A 19,522-nucleotide genomic window follows, 5' to 3' on the forward strand; every position below is an offset into this window, starting at 1 on the left:
GGACTGCAGTTGGGCACCAATGCTACCTGCAAAGGGTGCTGGTGATGGGTACCAAGAGAGGCTACAAGAGTGTACCAGGGAGCGGGGGCCCAGAGCCAAAGGGAGAACAGACAGGACCCTATATGGCAGGGAAATACTAGAGGAGGGTGGGCTTCAGAGGAGGCAACATACCCAAATTCTGCAGGGCACAGGACTTTCTGACTCTCAGGACACAATCAGGAAGAGACACACTCAGAAAATGAAGCAAGAAGAGGGGCTACAGACCATTGCTGAACTCAGGGGTCAGCTAGAATTTGTCCCAGAGGGAGCTCATGCCACCCTGAATGTGCAGAGAATACATCTATGAGGGACTTGCCTGGCTAGGATGAAGCAGCAGTCATCCGGAAAACCCAATTCATCCCAAAAGCAATTGCCCATTTAAGAACCATCATGTGTTAAAAGTCACAGGAAAGGTGATAGTATCAGGACAAATGTACAAAGGAGATTGGGTCTACACAGAGCCTAGTCAGCCACTAACAATCACAGATTTTCCCTCCATTGGAGGGAGGGAACCCAGCCACTCTGTCTCTGTGGTCCTCAGCTGCCTCATCCACACCGCAGCCCTGAGCACGGCTCAGAGAGGGGCAAGGAAACTGAAGATTAAGAGTTAAACACCTAGAACCAAAAACATATGTACCCACATAATATTTTGGGAAAAAAAGACATTGCTATTGGCTTGGGGTGAAGTGTTACCCCAAAGCAACTGGAAAATTTGTATCTTCCCAAATAATTCAGCCTCTGTAAATCTTTAATTTGAATAATTCTGGTAGAAAATAAGTACCTACTATCCTTTCAATTATATGGTATTTCAGATAAATATATTTTGGGACTGTTTATTGTTTTATTTGAATCAAACCACATAAGCATACTGATTATTTTTATTTCTCCAATGTTAAATTCTGTCATTTATTTAAAAAAAAAAGAGTTAACCAGGTCATCCAGGTCACACAGCCAGTAAGGGGCAGAGCTGGGTTTGCACGGAGATGGTCCAGCCCCAGGGCCTCCACTCTTAGCCACTCTAGACCTGTGATGGGCTTAAAATTTGTCCACAAGTCTTTGTCACTTTTCCTTTCAAGAGGTAGAGCCTAATTCCTCCCTTCAGATGTGGGCTTAGTGACTTGCTTTGAACCGTAGAATATGGTATAAGTGACAATAGATGACTTCCAAGATTAGGATATAAAAGGCATTATGGAGTCCTTTTTTTAACAGCTGTGTTGGGATATAATTCACACATTGTACAATTCACCAATTTAAAGCATACAATTCATTGTCTTTTAGTATATTCACAGGATTGTACAACCAATCTTCACTATCTAATTTTAGAACATTTTCACCCTCCCTTAAAAGAAACCCCATACTCATTAGCAGTCACACCCCATTCTCTTCTCCCCCTAATTCCCTGTCAACAATTTATCTACTTTTTGGGAAAAAATTTTCGCATACTACACATCAGATAAAAGACTGATAACAAGAATCTATTTAGAACTCAGGAAAATCAGCAAGAAAAAATCAAACAATCCTATCAAAAAATGGGCAAAGGACATGAATAGAAATTTTTCAAAAGAAGACATAAGAATGGCCAAAAAACGTATCAAAAAATGCTCAACATCCCTAATCATCAGGGAAATGCAAATCAAAACCACAATGAGATACCACTTAACTCCGGTGAGAATGGCCTTTATCAAAAAATCCCAAAACAACACATGTTGGCGTGGATGCGGAGAGACAGGAACACTCATACACTGCTGGTGGGAATGCAAACTAGTGCAACCCCTATGGAAAGCAATATGGAGATACCTTAAACAGATTCAAGTAGACCTACCATTTGATCCAGCAATTCCATTATTGGGCATATACCCAGAAGAACAAAAGTCATTCTTTAACAAAGACACCTGTACCCGAATGTTTATAGCAGCACAATTCACAATCGCAAAGATGTGGAAACAACCCAAGTGCCCATCAATCCACGAATGGATTAGTAAACTGTGGTATATGTATACCATGGAGTACTACTCAGCTATAAGAAATAACGATGATACGACATCTCTTTGGTTCTCCTGGAGAGAGCTGGAACCCATTATACTAAGTGAAGTATCCAAAGAATGGAAAAACAAGCATCACATGTACTCACCAGAAAACTGGTTTCCCTGATCATCACCTAAATGTACATCGGGGAAGGATACCAATTGGATATCAGACTGGGATGGGGGTGGGGGGAGGGGATGGGTGTATGCCTACATGACGAGTGCGTTGCACACCCTCTGGGGAATGGTCATGCTTGAAGGTGCAGACCCGGGGAGGTGGGGGGGGGGAGGGGATGGAGGTATGACTACATGATGAGTGCCAGGCGCACTGTCTGGAGAATGAGAACGGACGCGCTTGGGACTCTGACTCGGGGGATGGGCAGGACATGGACAATGTATATGGCCTGAACTTATGTACCCCCATGATGAGCTGAAATAAAAAAAAAAAAAAAAATTTATCTACTTTTGGCCTCTAATGACTTGCCTGTTCTGGATGTTTTATGCAAATGAGATCATACAACACATGATCTTTTGTGGCCAGCGTCTTTCACTTAGCATAACATTTTCAAAGTTCACCCATGTTGTAGCATGAATCAATATTTCATTTCTTTATATGGTCAAATAATATTCCATTGTATGATTATTCCATGTTTTTTTTACCCATTCATCTGGTGATGGATCTTTGGGTTGTTTCCACTTTTTAGCTATCATGAATAATGCTGCTATAAACACTTCTGTACAAGTTTTTGTATGGGCACATGTCTTCATTATTCTTGGATATATACCTATGAGTGGAATTGCTGGGTCAAATGGTAACTCTGTCTTTAACTGTTTGAGGAACTACCAAACTCTTTTTCCAAAGTAGCTGCACCATTTTACATTCCCACCAGCAATGTACATGGGTTCCAATTTCTCCTCATCCTCTCCAACACTTGTCATTGTCTGTCTTTTTTATTATGGCCATTCCAGTGTAACAGCATCTCGTTGTGGTTTCGATTCCCATCTCCCTGATAACTAATGATGTTGAGCATCTTTTCATGTGCTATTGGCCATTAGCATATCTTCTTTGGAAAACATGTCTATTTAAATCCTTTGCCCATTTTTCAATTGGGTTATTCATCTTTTTATAGGGGTTCTTTCTTGCTTTCACTTTTGTTATCACTTGCTCAGAGGGAAGCCAGCTGCCATATCATGAGGAAACTCCAACAGCCCTATGAAGAAGCCCATGTGATGAGAAACGACAGGTAGCAAGGAACTGAGGCCTCCTGCCAAGAGCCGTGTAAATGAGCCATCTTGGAAAGGGACCCTCCAGTACCAGTAACGACAGTTCAGATAAATGTAGATCTGCAGGAAGGAAGGAAGGAAGGCAGGAAGAGAGAAGGGAGGGAGGGAGGGCGAGTGGAAAAAAATAGAAAGATAGAGAAACAAAAACAACTCAGAAAAATTAGAAAACACGTGTAGGGGACTTCAATTTCTGGGATGACAGACCCACTGAGGAAAGCTGGAAAATCTAGACAAAATATTTAAAAGCATCTTCTTAGAGATGTAACAAGATAGAGAGGAACTCCCAGGCAGGATCTTAGGGGACAGGAGGGTCTGTGGACATAAGCCTAGTGTTTTTCTGGGCTAGTTTTCTCCTGGGGTATTTTCAAATTCCAGAGGGTTGACTGAAGGGCTGAGAGCAGAGTCTCTGCCTGCCTCTCAGGGATAGGGGAAGGGAGCTAGAGACGAGAGCCTGCCAAGAAGTAGGATTCTTCTGAACCTCTGCCTTCTAGGTTGGGACCCCAAAGGGCTGCTCTTGAGGAACAGGGTGGACTGTAATCAGACACAGTTCCTCAAGGGACTGCATCGCAACTTCAAACACTCTCAACCCCTAACATTGAATTAAGATTAGTCCAGATTGCTAGTGACTCCAAGGATCTAACAAGCAAATAAAGATCATTCTAGGTTTGCATTGAGAAGAAAAATAACAACTCTGTGCCAGCCCTTTGTAGTAGACACAACACAGTTAAAATGTAAAGATACGGAAGGATTGAAAGAAAAAGGATGGAGAAAGATGTGCTATGCAAATATTAACCAAAGAAGCCTGGGTAGTTATAATATATTAATGTCAGGAAAAGTAGACTTTATCTCTACTAGAAATAAAGAGAAGGCCTCATAACAATAAAAGAAGACTCTATAATAAAAATTCAAATTCACCAGAAGATAATAATCCTAAATTTGTATGTTTTTAATATAACTTCAAAATATATAAACAAAAAACTGACAGAATTACAATGAGAAATAATCAAATTTACAAACATAGTAAGAATTTTAACACACGTATATTGGTAACTGATAGAACAAACAGGAAAAAATCAACAAGGATACAGAAATATTTGAACAACATAATTAGCAAACTTGACCTAAATTTGACATATACAAAGAACAGTGCCCCCAACTGCTACGGAATTCAAGTACACACAGAACATTTATAAAAACTGACCATATGCTGGGCCATCAAGCTGAGATGCATATTCTCTGACCAAACTGCAAAATAACTAATAAAAATATTACTAGAAAATCCCTAATATTTGGAAATTAAGAAATGTACTTCTAAATAACCCATGGATTAAAGAAAAAAATGACAATGAAAATTAGAAAATGTTTTGAACTGAATGATGAAGAAAAAAGCTATATATGAAATGTGAGTCTTCTGGATATTACTAATGTTCAATTTTTGACTCTGGTAAAAGTTATAAAGGTATTTTCTTTGTGATAAATCACTGAATTGCACATCATTTTGGGGGACACTTTTCTTTATGTATGTGTATTTTGTAATAAAAAAAAAAGTTTAAAAAGAACATATAAAGCAGAATTTGAAAAGAGGACAAAGGGCTATCAGTGGGCCAGAAACTTTGAGGACTTTCTGAGAGCTCCCCTGCAGATGGACTCCAGATGACAGAAAAGCCAATAAACGCTGAGGACTCTGAGCAGCAAAGGATGAGCTCCTGAGAAACAGCTGGATGGGTTTCCGCAGCCAAGTCCAGGGAATCTCCCAGGCTCAGAGCAGCAGACTGGACACAAGAGCAGCCAGGGGCCACTGTCAGGAACATATCAAAAGCCTCCAGTTCAGGATCTGACCACACACTGCCCAACACACGGAGCAGCTGGCAGGCATCTGTTCCCAAGCTTCATGTTCATTACAGAAGATGAATTATTTATCTCTGTGGCTTCTAAAGAGAGGCAGAGAAAGGAGTGGAACAGGCGCCAGTTAACACTATGCTGCCACAACAAACATGGAAAAAGAAAGAAAATGCCCAACAAATCAATGGCATTCCTAAGTCTGCTCTGCCCTCAGAACCACATCTTCCCGACTTCCTTCCGGCAAATCGAAGATTCCAGGCACTCCTCTAGAGTCTGCACTTAGAGCTGCTCCTGACAGCTTTCATCTCACAGGTTCACTGGGGTCTGACATTTCTAAAGAAAGGTGAGTTGTGTCACCCCAGGTCCGCAGCTACCTGCAGCCCTCAGAACATGTCCAGCCTGCCCATCATCTCCTGGCTCGGACACTCTGGAGGAAAGGCAACCCTCCCCTGACCACTCATCAATCACATCCTGCCTACCAGAGGCCCCAGGCAGATTAATAATCTGGTTCATCAGGCAAGCTAATAAGTTGGTATCCCCTCAAGAAGATACTTTATATTTATCCAACATTTTTGTAAACTTGAATTTTTACTTTCTGTATAGAAATTATGCCTAAAATTCACAAGGAAATTCAAGGAACCCAGGACAGCCAAAATGATCTCGAAAGAGAAGAGCAAAATTGAAGGATTTACACTTACCAATTTCAAAACTTACTACAAAGCAACAGTAATCAAGACAGTGTGGTATTGGCATAACGATAGACAAATAGATCAATGGAATAGAATTGGGAATCCAGAAATAAACCCATGGTTCTTTGGTCAATTGATTTTCAACAAAGATACCCAAGATCATCCAATGGGGACATAACAGTATTTTCAACACATGGTGCCGGGACAACTGAATAGCCACATGCAGAGCAATGAAATTGGACCCTTATCTCATACCATATTTTTTAAAAACTCAAAGACCTAAATGTAAAAGTCAAAACTACAAAACTCTTACAAAAAAAAACCAAATTTCTTAGTAACTGGTAGAACCTTGGATTTGGCAAGGGATTCTGAGATGTAAAACCAAAGTACAAGCAACAAAAGAAAAAATAAAGTGGACATTATCAAAATTAAAAATGTTTGGGGTTCAAAGAACACTATTAAGGAAGTGGGAAAAAACACAGATTGAGAGAAAATGTTTGCAAATCATATATCTGATAAGGGACTTGTTTCTAGAATATATAAAGAACTCTTACAACTCAATAATAAAAAGACAGCCTGATTTAAAAATGAGCAAAGGGTCTGAATAAATTTTTCTCAAAAGAATATATACAGGCCGGGCGCGGTGGCTCACGCCTGTAATCCTAGCTCTGGGAGGCCAAGGCGGGTGGATCGCTTGAGGTCAGGAGTTCGAGACCAGCCTGAGCAAGAGTGAGACCCCGTCTCTACTAAAAATAGAAAGAAATTATCTGGCCAACTAAAAATATATATACAAAAAATTAGCCAGGCATGGTGGCTCATGCCTGTAGTCCCAGCTACTCGGGAGGCTGAGGCAGTAGGATCGCTTAAGCCCAGGAGTCTGAGGTTGCTGTGAGCTAGGCTGATGCCACGGCACTCACTCTAGCCCGGGCAACAGAGCGAGACTCTGTCTCAAAAAAAAAAAAAAAAAAAAGAATATATACAAATAGTCAATACACACATGAAAAATGTTCAACATCACTGGTTATCAGGAAAATGCAAATCAAAACTGTAATGAGATACCACATCACACCCCCAGAATGGCTAGAATTAAAAAGTCAGATCATAATAAAGATTGGTGAGGATATGGAGAAATCAAAATCCTCATATACTGCTGGTGGGAATGTAAAATGGTGCAGCCACTTTGGAAAAGAGTTTGGCACTTCCTTAAACTTTTTTTTTTTTTTTTTTTTGAGACAGAATCCCGCTCTGTTGCCCTGGGTAGAGTGCAGTGGCATCATCATAGCTCACTGTAACCTCAAATTCCTGGGCTCAAGTGATCCTCTTGCTTCAGCCTCCCTAGTAGCTGGGACTACAGGCACATGCCACCACAGTTGGCTAGTTTTTCTATTTTTAGTAGAGACAGGGTCTCACTCTTGCTCAGGCTGGTCTTGAACTCCTAAACTCAAGCAATCCTTCTGCCTCAGCCTCCCAGCACTCCCAGAGTGCTAGGATTACAGGCATGAGCCACTGTGCCTGGCAAGTTCCTTAAACTCTTCAGCACAGAGTTACCATATGACTAGCAATTCTACTCCTAGGTATATACTGTATGTATGTGAAGAGAAATGAAAGCATTTGTCCACACAAAAACTTGTACACAAATGTTCAAGAAGCATTATTCATAGTAGTTAGAGGGTAGAAACAACCCAAATATCCACCCAGATGAATGGATAAACAAAATGTGATATATCTATACAACAGAATAATATTCAGCCATAAAAACAAATGAAGTACTGGTACATAATACATGGGTGAACCCTGAAAACTTACGCTAAGAGAAAGAAGTCAGTCATAAAAGATACATATATGATTCCATTTATATGAAATGTCCAGAATAGGCAAATCTGTAGAGACCGAGAGCAGATTAGTGACTGCTTAGGGCAGGGGTGAGGGAGGACTGGGGACTGAGGGGAATAAGCTAAAGGGTACAGTGTTCCCTTTTGAGGTAATGAAAATGTTCTAAAACTTCTTGTGATAATGGCTACTCAACTCTGTGAATATACTAAAAACCATTGAATTGTATACTTTAAATGAGTGAATAGTGTATACCTGAATTATATCTCAAAAAAGTTATTACCAAAAAATGTTAACAAATATACTAATCAAAATTAAATATATCGTCCTGGGAAAAATATTATGTACACCTATAATGACTTCTTCAAATTGCAGCAGTTATTACAATAGGAAAAAATCCCTCTAGAATAGTTGGGTCCTAGCCTCAGCTTTCATACCACCCTCCACTGAAGTCAGGCCACTGTCTCAGAAGGCAGTGTATGGTCAATTACTGTTACTTGAACATGCCCCTTTTTTGGGGACAAGGGGTTATACTCATGTACACACACAAACAATATACATACTGTACAGTACTTGCCCTGAAGGGAATTCTGATGAAAACAATTTTGTCTCTTTGTACTTCTAGAGATGCTTATGCTTCCTTTAAACGTTTGTGTTCAGGAAACTACCAGCAAGGCAGCATCTTCGTCTGGTTCTACCAAGGCAAGGCCCACTGCTGAAGGCCAAGGGCTTCCTGCCATGCTGGGGAAAGGCCAGTGAACTGAGGAAAACTTAGCAAAGACCTTCACAGTAAAGGGAGTCCCATTGGCTACCAAAACTGACACTGAGTCCAAATCTGGCTGACGGTCAAAGTACTTCCGTGGCTTTATACATTCTCACGCTCTACCCTAGACCTATTAAACCAGAATCTCTGGAAGAAGATCTTAAGAATCTGTGCATTTTAACAGGCCCCCCAGATGCTTCTGATATTTGGCCTGGTTTGGAAAACACTGATAAGAATCTTTGTTCGTAAGCAGGTGAGCAAAAGTCACTCAGTGTATGAAGAAAATCAGCAACCTGAAAGAGGGGCCAGATGACAAATGGCACCCAAGGAAACAGAGCTAATGCAGGAAACAGGCAAGAACTTTACAGACACTCTAATTAGTGTCCTCAGAGAGACTGAGAGGAGACTGCATAAATAAGAGCATGTGGCTCCCCACCCCACCTAGGCTCCTGCCTGCTCCTGCACACTCAGTTCAAGCTGCGACCTTCCCTGATACTCATCGGGCCAGCCCTGAGGCCATGGCCGGGCAAGAAGATCCACTTCCTGCTGGACCTGGACCCTCCTCTCCCTAACTTCTCAGATCTGGCAGGGAGATTAAGTCAACAGAAGAACAGCAACTGGGTTACAAAAGTACATATACAATTTGATCTCAATTTTGTTAAAATTTGACCCCTCCCTCACACACACACAGGAAAAAGTTTGGAAGGGTATAAATCAAAACGTTAACAGTAGTCTCTCTGAAGAGTCAGATTACAAGTGATTGTTCACTTTCTTTTCACTAAGTTTTCAACAAGAAGCACAAATTACCATGATAACATACAGGTTAAAAAAACCCATATTTTTCCTTTTTAATCAGGACACATCTAAGGTAAGAGAGCCTCCTCACCAACCCCAATCATCCTGGAACTCTCTAGTATCTCATAGGCTCCTGCATCCCAATGGGGTTAACAGGAGCTGCCTCCTAGGGTTGGGTTTACCAAATGAAATAATACAAGCAAAGCACTTGGCACAAGGCATGGCACATGGTAAGTGCTCAACAAATGATGGCTTGTTAATTACTCTTAATTATCTTCCGCCAACTGGACCAGTGAATTCCAGGATGCCAGACAGCAGGCCATTTACAGGGGCCAAGCTGCTGCTCCTCCATCACTCCCTGTGCCCCTAGAGAAAAAAGCAGGTAGTGAAGAGCCACCTGTGTTAGACAGGAGTAAGCCTGGGAGCAGAGGAGCCAGGAACCCCAGGGAGGGACTAACTCTTTGGCTGTTCTGTCTTTGAAAGCTGGGCAAAGTCCAGTTAAGTTGCAGTAATGGCCCCCAATCTTTACAAGGAAATCCTATGCAAGTTCAAACAAAAATGCGCTGGACAGATCATCTCCAGAAGGCTTGAACTCAGGTGCCAACTTTGCCACTGGCTCATGGGAAATCTTCCTCTCTCTGGGGCTCAAGTCTTCAAAGAGGAAAAATAACCCTGTTTCCACAGGGAGTTGCAGGACCAGGGAGGAAATGAAGGGCTGTACTCTAGGGAACGATTGTTATCGTCACTATGGCTACCTGGAAGGCCAGGTTTGCCCAGGCCTTTGGGCATCTGCTGCCCAGCTGTTATTTGGGGAGCCCACTAGCCTGGGAATAAGGCCCACTGCCCATTTCTTTCCACCTCAAACCCTGAGGACAGGCCCTGGAACTCTCCTAACGGATTGGTCTGTCTTGGAGGAAAGAATTCTCCCATATTCACTGGGGGTCAGATACCCAATGAAGTCAGATTACAGTCTCCAAGGTGAGTCCACAGGAGGCAAGGCCACTGGACTAGCCCAGCACCTGTCCCGTCCCTGAGCCAAAGGAAAGTGGGTGAATGAGATCTCCAGATGCAGCAACAAGACCTTGATTTAACCTGAGCTGATTGCTAATGGGAAACTTGATGGTGACAAACCAGGTTTCTGAAAGATTAACTCAAGTGTAATTATTGCAGCCAAGTGAGGCAGAACCAACTGCAGCTGGCACCCGTGGCCGGCAGCAGGTGGTCTCCAGCGGCTTGCTTGGCCTGAGCCTGTGCCCTGAGCCCATCCTGGGCAACCACAGGAGGAAGGGGACAGAGAAAGTGTCCCCAAACAGAAGGTGCACCTACTTCCAGCCTCGCCTGTCACCATGGGGGGCAGCCCCTGGCAGCCAGCCCCAGAGGGCACTTACCAAAGGTGGTGAGGTAGAAGGACAAGTCCCGGTGGGCGCGCTGGCTCCCGAGGGAGACACGGTGCAGGGAGTGCTCCATGGTGTCCCGCTGCTGCACGGGCAGGAGCGCCTGTAACCCTGTAACCCGAGGCGGCCGTGTTGCTCCCCAGTAACCGAGGCAGCAGGTTCCCAGCCTCCCCGCCAGTGGCCCGGAGGCGGGAGGAGCGGGAGGCCGGCCGCAGCGCGTTGGAACCGGCCGGGCGCGCCGGGCCCTGATTGGCCCGCGCGGGTTTGAATGGGGAGATTTCCACCTGCCGGAGCAGACGCGGCCAGGGGAGGAGGCGCTGGCGTCTGGAGCTGAGCCGCCAGGGCAGCCACCAGCGGTTGGAGGTGGCTCCTTCCCCGGGGAGTAGGCAGGACCACGGCTACGCTGGGGCTCCCGGCTCCAGCCCCGCGCTTTAGGCTGGAAGTGCCAATTCACGGGAGCCCCGGGCCAAGCGTGCCCACCCAAGGGGGGCTTGGCCTACCCGGCCAGCTCTCCCAGACCAGCAATTAGCCGAGTGTGTAACCTGCTTTGAAGCTCAGACCTGTAATCATCAAAGCCAAGCAAGGGCCAAGGAGCACCCTCCTGGCCCAGTGCAGTGGGGTTTGCAAAAGTGTTCTCTGCACTTGGACAGGTCGCCCCCACCAGGCTGCAGCCCCTTCCCAAACTCTGCTGCCTGGATTGCCTTCACCCTCCTCTTGGATGAGCGCTGCCTGACACAGGTCCAGATGGGAGCAGTTTGCTCCAACCAGCCTCGTGCCACCCCCACCACACCCTACCCCAGCCTGGTGCCAGCAGACAGCAGGACAGCCTCCCAGCGTCTGAGGAAGAGAAACTCACAGGACACAGAACGGGTGGGCACTTTGAATCTCCCGAGCCTGGTGCAGGGAGGCAGAGCCGGAAGCCCCTGCACTGTTTTGTCAGCAAACATTCATGGGACACCTCCAGGGAGTGCCTTCACACCCAGACATCTGCTCTGCAAATCTCCAACTGTTGCCACTGTGAGAGGGAAAGCTATTTGTCTCGTGTAAATCTAAAAATGAGAAGTGTTGGTATTTGTCCCTGTTCCTCTGATATCATTGCCAAGTGGATATTTGTGGTTCAGTGGCCCACTCACGTCAAGATCCAGAGATGCAAGAGAGAAAGTGGAGAAAAGAGTTATACATATTGAGCACCAGGTGCCAAGGGCTGAGCTGGGCGATTTACACACATCATCTCACTTAATCTTCACTGTAAGCCTAGGAAGTAAGCCCTAATTTATCACAGAGAAATCTGCACCTCAGGCAGAGAAGGTAGGTGACTTGGCCAAGATTTGCAGAGCTAGGAAGAGGCAAAGCTGAAATTTGAACCCAGCTCTGTCTGGCCCAGAAGCCATTGTCCTGTTCTTCCTTGGCCTCCACACTTGCTCCATGGCCCAACAGCAGGTAGAGGTAGCAGGCCTGCCTTCTTGAGGCAGGTAAGGAAACTAGATGCCACAAGGCCAGCTGGCCACCAGCGGAGAACAGAAACTGGAGCCCTGAAATCAGCAAATTAGTGGTCAAATACGAATGAGTCACATAAAGGCCAGTAGATTGTTTGAATCCTGGTACTTTGTAAAATCCTGCCCTGCTCTTCCCCCTACTCCCACACCATGAACACTGCCTTTAACAGGGGCAGGCCCACTCTCCTGGCCCCAACCCAATGGAAGATGGACTTACCTGCATCCTGGACTTGGGCGTGCCTGATCCTCTTCCTGGCTAGGGAAGTCTGAGTCCAGGCATCCTTTCTGGACAGGGAGGTATCCTGGCTCACCCACTCCATCCAGCCAGGGGATATGGGCAACCTCAGGCTCAAGCCACAGGATGCAAACAGGACACTGAGCCTAGAGGTGCTGCAGACCTGCAGGAGCAAGATGAGAGCATGAGTTAGGCATGACCTAAAAATGCCCCCTATAAGGGGTTTTCACTCCCAGTATGAACTAGAAAACATGGCATTCAGGAGCCAGGGCAAAGGAAGGTCCACAGGGAAAGGGAAGGTGATATGCCCAAGGGACCTATGTAGACCCCCCTCCCAAAGGGGAAACCACCTTAGACTCAGGAGGCTGTGAGCAACCTGCAGATACACCACTCAGGAGAGTGAAACCCAGCAGGAGAACTGAGCAGAGTTGCACTGTCTGGGTGTGACCTGTGGGGGGGAAAGACCAAGGCCCACACTGGGCACTTTACCCTCTACTGGGGACAAAGATCCCACTGTCTTGCAGGTCCCTTCCTGACTCCTCCCTGACTCAGCAGCTAACCTATTCAGTTGGAAGACCCCAAAACCAGCCTTATCCTGATCTGACTCCTCTGGTGGCACCACCTCCACCACCACCAGTAAAGCTCCTTTACTTAGTAGAGCACTGGAAGCTTCCTTTTCTTAAAGGGACAGGTCACCTTTTTCTCAGAAGATGGAGGAGAGAGGTGAGTGAGAGCCTGGGCAGTGACACTGTAAGAGAGACTGGCCCTATTAACCCACACTGCTGTCTACAGGTTACATCCACAAAGGGTCACAGTCATGGCCCTGCTTTCCCCAGGAAGACAGGGAAGTTTGAGGGCCAAGCCTGGCTCTAGGATACACCCTGAGCACTCTAGCACCTCCTAGGGGCTCGGCATCTCTCTTCCACCTCACACATACCCACACACACCCACACATACATAAACATAGCACACACACAATACAAACATGCACTCTGCACACATACATACACATACCTTAACACATCCCGTGTGCATATGCAATCACATCATACACACACACATAAACACAATTACGTACCTCACATATGTATACAAACGCACTCCATACACTATACATGCATTCTATGAACATACACAAGCACATATACACACACTACACAGACATGCACACAAAACACACTGAAATTCACCACATACATGCACTATATTGACATACACAGATTAATTATAGGCATTTTTTAAAGACTGACTTTGTATCTGGAAGAATAAGGCATACTTGGGTTTGGAAGGAAGGGACTAGAAGCATTTATTTGGGTGCATTTTCGTATTAACTCTCAAAGAATCTTAATGACTTTAAGATATCATCTGGCCCAAATAACCAAGAATATTTTGAAAAATAATAATAAAGGGGACTTGGACTATCAGATGTTAAATGGTGTTATAATAATGTAATATCAGAAATAAAAGACAAATAGATCAATAAAATAGAATAGAAAGTTCAAGGAAAACATTATTTTATTTAAAAAATAAGACAGATTTTAAAAATTTAAAAAACTAAAGATTCATTTTAAAAAGTTAGAAGAATAAGCCAGTTCAGAAGAAAATTTTAAAAAGAAATAAAGTTAAAGTTGAAATTTATTCCAAAAAAAAAGTAGACTTCAACAATAAAACCAAAGCCTGATCTTTGAAAAGAGCAATAAAAGAGACCTCTGGTAAAACTTATAAAGAAAACTACAAATAAACAAGTTTAGGAAAGAGAAAGAAAGCCAAGATACCAAGGCAATTTTTTAAATTATAAGGAAAAACTATTGCAACCTTATTGTATAAATTTGAGTATCTGGGAGAAAACGGATGATTTTCCAGAAAGTATTAATTACTAAAATTGATACAAGAGTTTGAAATTTTTAATAGATCACTAACCATAGATGAAATAGAAAAGGAAATCAAAACTCTGCCTGACAAAATTATAGAAAACCCAGGTAGTTTAACAGGCCAATCCAATAAGACCTTCAAGAAACAGATGATGCCAATATAATTTAAACTATTTCATTTTTTATATTTATTTTATTTTTATTTTATTTATTTATTTATTTATTTTGAGACAGAGTCTCACTCTGTTGCCCAGGTTAGAGTGCCATGGCATCTGCCTAGCTCACAGCAACCTCAAACTCCTGGGCTCAAGCAATCCTTCTGCCTCAGCCTCCCGAATAGCTGGGACTACAGGCATGCACCACCATGCCTGGTTAATTTTTTCTATATATATTTTTAGCTGTCCAGGTCATTTCTTTCTATGTTTTAGTAGAGACGGGGTCTCGCTCTTGCTCAGGCTGGTCTCGAACTCTTGACCTCGAGTGATCCTCCCGCCTCAGCCTCCCAGAGTGCTAGGATTATAGGCGTGAGCCACCGCGCCCGGCCTAATATAATTTAAACTATTTCAGAACCTAAAAGAAAACTGGAAGATTTGTCAGTGCTAGGTAGGAAGCTAGACAAAGACAAAAACCAAATGAGATTAGGAACTGAAAATTATAGGCCAAAGGTCAAAGATAAAAATAAGAGTAGACATGAATGAAATAGAAAACCTACAATGAAGCAGATCTCTTAAAATATGGCAAAACTGGGCCAATGTTCTCCTAGTTTTTGTCACATTTCTTTTTTTTTAAAAGAAAAGCCAGAAATCTCTTATGAGTATAATATTTCCCAATTTTTAAATATTGACAACTCATTCAAAAATTTTTAAATATTATGTAGGCTAAATAGAATACATCTATGTCCCACAACTAGTTTGAAATCTCTGCGTAGGCCGGGCGTGGTGGCTCATGCCTGTAATCCTAGCACTCTGGGAGGCTGATGCAGGCGGATCGTTTGAGCTCAGGAGTTCGAGACCAGCCTGAGCAAGAGCGAGACCCCGTCTCTACTAAAAATAGAAAGAAATTAGCTGGACAACTAAAAATATGTAGAAAAGATTAGCCAGGCATGATGGCACATGCCTGTAGTCCCAGCTACTCGGGAGGCTGAGGCAGGAGGATCACTTGAGCCCAGGAGTTTGAGGTTGCTGTGAGCTAGGCTGATGCCACGGCACTCTAGCCCGGGCAACAGAGTGAGACTCTGTCTCAAAAAAAAAAAAAAAAAAAATTGATTTCAACAAGTGTTTGCTAGGCACCTATTCTGCTGAGCCGTACACCAAGCAATGGGGGTATAGAAGTGAAGAAGATGGCGTTATAGTCAAATGAGAGATTGGATGAGTGTTACAAGAGAGGAAACAGCAACCTGTGGAAGCATAGACTAACACATCTTACTTAGTCTGGAAAGCTGGGCAGACCAGGATGACAAAGGAAGTCAGAGAAGATGTCTCAAAGAAAGCCACCTGGAGGATCATTTAGCCAAGCAAACAAGGTGAGGGACAGGTTATAGGCAGAATGAACAAAACATGTAAAGGCCAGAAAGTGAGAGAGAAGCATTGTATGTTTGAGAAATTGAATAATGGGAAACATGGCAGGGAACTTAGAGTGTGAAAGCAGGAGAAATATGCAAGGAAAATGGGCCAAATCATACAAGGTCTCATATTTTATAATAAGGAGCTTGGTCTTTAGTCTAAGAATATAGGGCGGTTATTGAAAGATTTTAAGCAAGATCCCAACAGGCTGTGTGTTTTAGAAAGACTGCCGTGGCCAGAATGTAAAAAGAAAATGAATGGGAGGGGAGGTGGCATGCAAGTTAGAAGCAAAAAGTACTGTTAGGAGAAGTCTTTTCCAGTCATCCAGGTAAAAGATAGTGACCAAACCAGTGTAGTATCAGCAGAGATGGAAAGAGGTAGAATCCATAGGCCTTGGCGATTGAGTGAAAGACAGAATGCTGGCTTGAGAAATTAAATGTTTCCAAGTACCCTTTACAGAGATGGAGAACATGGGAGGAGGGGCTGGACTAAGGGGAGAATTGATGATTTCAGCTGTGAGCCTGCTAAGGTTGAGTTACCTATGTGCCGTCCAAGTGAAGATGTCAAGTGAAAGGTTGAACATACTGGACTGACGCTCAGGAAAAATACCTGGACTAGAAATATAGATCTAAGAATTCTCAGTGAAGTCATGGGCATGGATAAGGGAGCCCAGAGAGAATGTTCAATGTGAGAAGAAGGCTTAGGACAGAACCAAAGAGAGTATCAACTGAAAAAACAGGCAGAGGAAGAAAGGCCAGAAAGGAAAAAGAAAAGCCAGGGAATGTGTTAAGAAGATAATAATCAACAATGTCAAATACTGTTAAGATGTCAAGTAGGTTAATAACTGAGAAGTGTCCATTGGATTTAGTAACAACGCAGTCGTTGTTGACCTTTCATCCCAGAATAAAATGCCAAGAGGCAACAGCTCCACATGAATGAAAATGTACCAAATTTACTCTAAAAGGAAAAATACCCTGGGCTCAAAGCCAGAGAATATTCTTGGGTCAGGTTTTTTGTTGTCCTAAATTTAACCAGCTGGAATGATTTGTTAAGTGGTGTTTTATTCACTCCTAAAATGAAGGATTTGCCTTTTCAAAGTACATCTGCAATTCATCTTTAAGGCAGAACACAGTATCTTTGGGTTAGTGGTTCTCTACAGGAATAGATGTTGGTTGCTGTAAATACCACTGAGAAACTTTAATTTGCCTCAGATGTAGAAGCCCTTGGTGACCTAGATATGCAAACAGGGTCTAAGTAGGAACCAAGTAAAAAATTTAAGATTTCAAGTATAAACTGGGAGGTATTGGCTCAAAGTGGAAGAGACTGAAACCTTCACCACCAAAGGAATGTGAAACAGTAAGTCAAGTCCAAAGATAAAAGCCAAAGACTTGATAAGAGACAGAAAAGAAAAGCAGAGAGCCCCCTCTCTGCTAGAATGACTCATTATGCCCTTGCAGTGAGGTTGGAAGCCTTTTGAGCCTCTTCAAGAAGAACTGCTTTTCCTGGCCTGATAACAAGAAACTTGGCTTGGCATAATCTTACATTCCAGAGGCCCTCAAAAAGTGTTTCAAAATTAAAAAACAATATAGACTTTTGCTTCGAGCCAAGATGGAATAACAGGAACTGGATTTTCCCTTTCACCTGAAACAACTAAAAGACTGGACAAAATATAATATATAAAACAATGGTCTCCAAGATACTGGCCATCAGGCAATGAAGGACAGTGATCCCTGAGAAACAGAAAACAAACAAGGTAAACCCTGTGATTATTCCAGCTTATTGCCAGGAGAAGCTTTCAAAAAGGAAGAGGGAACCCAGGCCAACTCCAAATCCCTGAGTTGAGGAATTCAGGAGGCCAAGACGGCTAGAGTTCACAGGACGGAGTACCAGAGAGGAGACAGCCATACAGAGACAGAGATCTGCAAAGGGCCCCCGCCTCAAATCTTCAGCTATGTGCTGATGAGCTCAAGGGGGTGAGGAAACTATCCCAAGGCTGGGGAAAGAACCACCCAAAAATTAGAGGGAACAATCTTTGAAACTTACACAAGGCCAAGAATAGTTCTTACGCTCATCAACCAGAGTGGAAAGACTTCCTAATTCAATGGGCATTAGGTAAGATACTCAGAAAGGTCTTACCTCAGTTGTGGGTAATAATTAGCCCTAGATTAAATGCTGCTCGTGTCTCATCTAAAAAAGCTTAAAAGCAATACCCAAAAGGGTCAAACTGTTTCTAAGTACTTAACAGCATCCCAGAACAAGCTCAAAAATATTTATAGGAATACAAAAATATCCAGAACCCAACAAGGTAAAATTCTGATATCCAATAAAAAGTTACCAGGCATGCAAAGAAGCAGGAAAATACGGCTCTTAATAAGGAGAAAAGTCAATCAAAGAAAACAACCCAGCAATGATACATATGATAGAATTAGTAGACAAATACACGAAAATAGTTATTATAACTATATCCTATATGTTCAAGAAGCATTTTAAGAGTATGGTAAGTAAAGATATGGAAAATAAAAAAAGACCCAACTGAAAAATATAATATGTGAGATGAAAAAATACACATGTTAGGATTAACAGTAGATTAGATATTTCAGGGGGAGAAAAAGATTAGTGAACTTGAAGATATGGCATTAGAAACCACACAAAATGAAACACAAAGAGGACAGAAAAAAAATGAATGGAGCATCAGTGAGCTGTAGGAAACTTCAAGCAACCTAATAGACATATAACTGGAATCCTTGAAGAAAGTAGGGGACAGATAATATATTTGAAGAAATAATGGTTGGGCTTTTTCCAAATTTGATGAAAACTACAAACCACAAATCCATGCTCAATGAAGTCTAAGCAGAAGAAACATAAAGAAACATATACCAAAGCACATAATGATCAAATTGCTTAAAGCCAGTGAAAAAGGCTGGGCATGGTGGCTCATGCCTATAATCCCAGCACTCTAGGAGGCCAAGGCGGGAGGATTGCTTGAGGTCAGGAGTTCAAGACTAGCCTGAGCAAGAGCAAGACCCCAGTCTCTACAAAAAAATAGAAAAATTAGCCGGGCGTGGTGGCATAATCCCAGATACCCAGGAGGCTGAGGCAGGAGGATTGCTTGAGCTAGGGGGAGTTGGAGGCTACATTGAGCTATGATTGTGTTCACTGCACTCCAGTCTGGGTGACAGAGACAAAAAGTTACAGAGGAACACAGATAAGAATGATATCAGACTTCTCATCAGAAACTATTTGCCAGAAGACAGTGAAGCAATATCTTTAAAGTACTGAAAGAAAGAAAAAAACTTGGCCAGAATTTTTTTACCCATCAAAAATATCTTCCAAAAATGAAAGCAAAATAAAGATTTTCTCAGGTTTACAGAAATTGAATGAATTCACCATTTGCAAACATGCACTACAAGAAATGATAAAGTCTTACAGGCGAGGGAAAACGATACCATACGGGAGTTTGGATTTACACAAAGGAATAAGGAAAACACCAGAAATGCTAACTATGTGGGAATATATAAAAGAGTTTTTCCTTATTATTTAAATCTCTTTAAAAGAACAATATACGTAGGAAAAGGAAGCATTGACTAAAACACACCCAGAGTTCCCTGCAGCCTGAAAAAAAATTGTTACATGTTGCCTTGTCTAAATTCTGATGAGATAATTGCAAGAAGCAAACTCCAGGGAAGCTATTAGCAAGT

The 19,522-nt window shown here is 42.9% G+C and overlaps 1 protein-coding gene across 2 annotated transcripts in view; it reads right to left on the reverse strand.

Annotated features, from left to right (window-relative positions):
• RGS3 (regulator of G protein signaling 3) overlaps positions 1–10,813 on the reverse strand; it is a 117,605-nt gene extending 106,792 nt beyond the window's left edge. Inside the window, exon 1 of one of the 2 annotated variants that reach the window (XM_045563558.1) lies at positions 10,655–10,813. In XM_045563558.1, the coding sequence (XP_045419514.1) occupies positions 10,655–10,733 (79 nt within the window). In that variant the 5' untranslated portion in view covers positions 10,734–10,813. The remainder of the gene's footprint in view (positions 1–10,654) is intronic. The other variant, XM_045563560.1, reaches the window with a different exon arrangement.
• Between the last annotated feature and the right edge of the window lie 8,709 nt (positions 10,814–19,522).

This window comes from Lemur catta, chromosome 10 (assembly GCF_020740605.2).
Source record: "Lemur catta isolate mLemCat1 chromosome 10, mLemCat1.pri, whole genome shotgun sequence".
Classification (NCBI taxonomy): Eukaryota; Metazoa; Chordata; class Mammalia; order Primates; family Lemuridae; genus Lemur; species Lemur catta.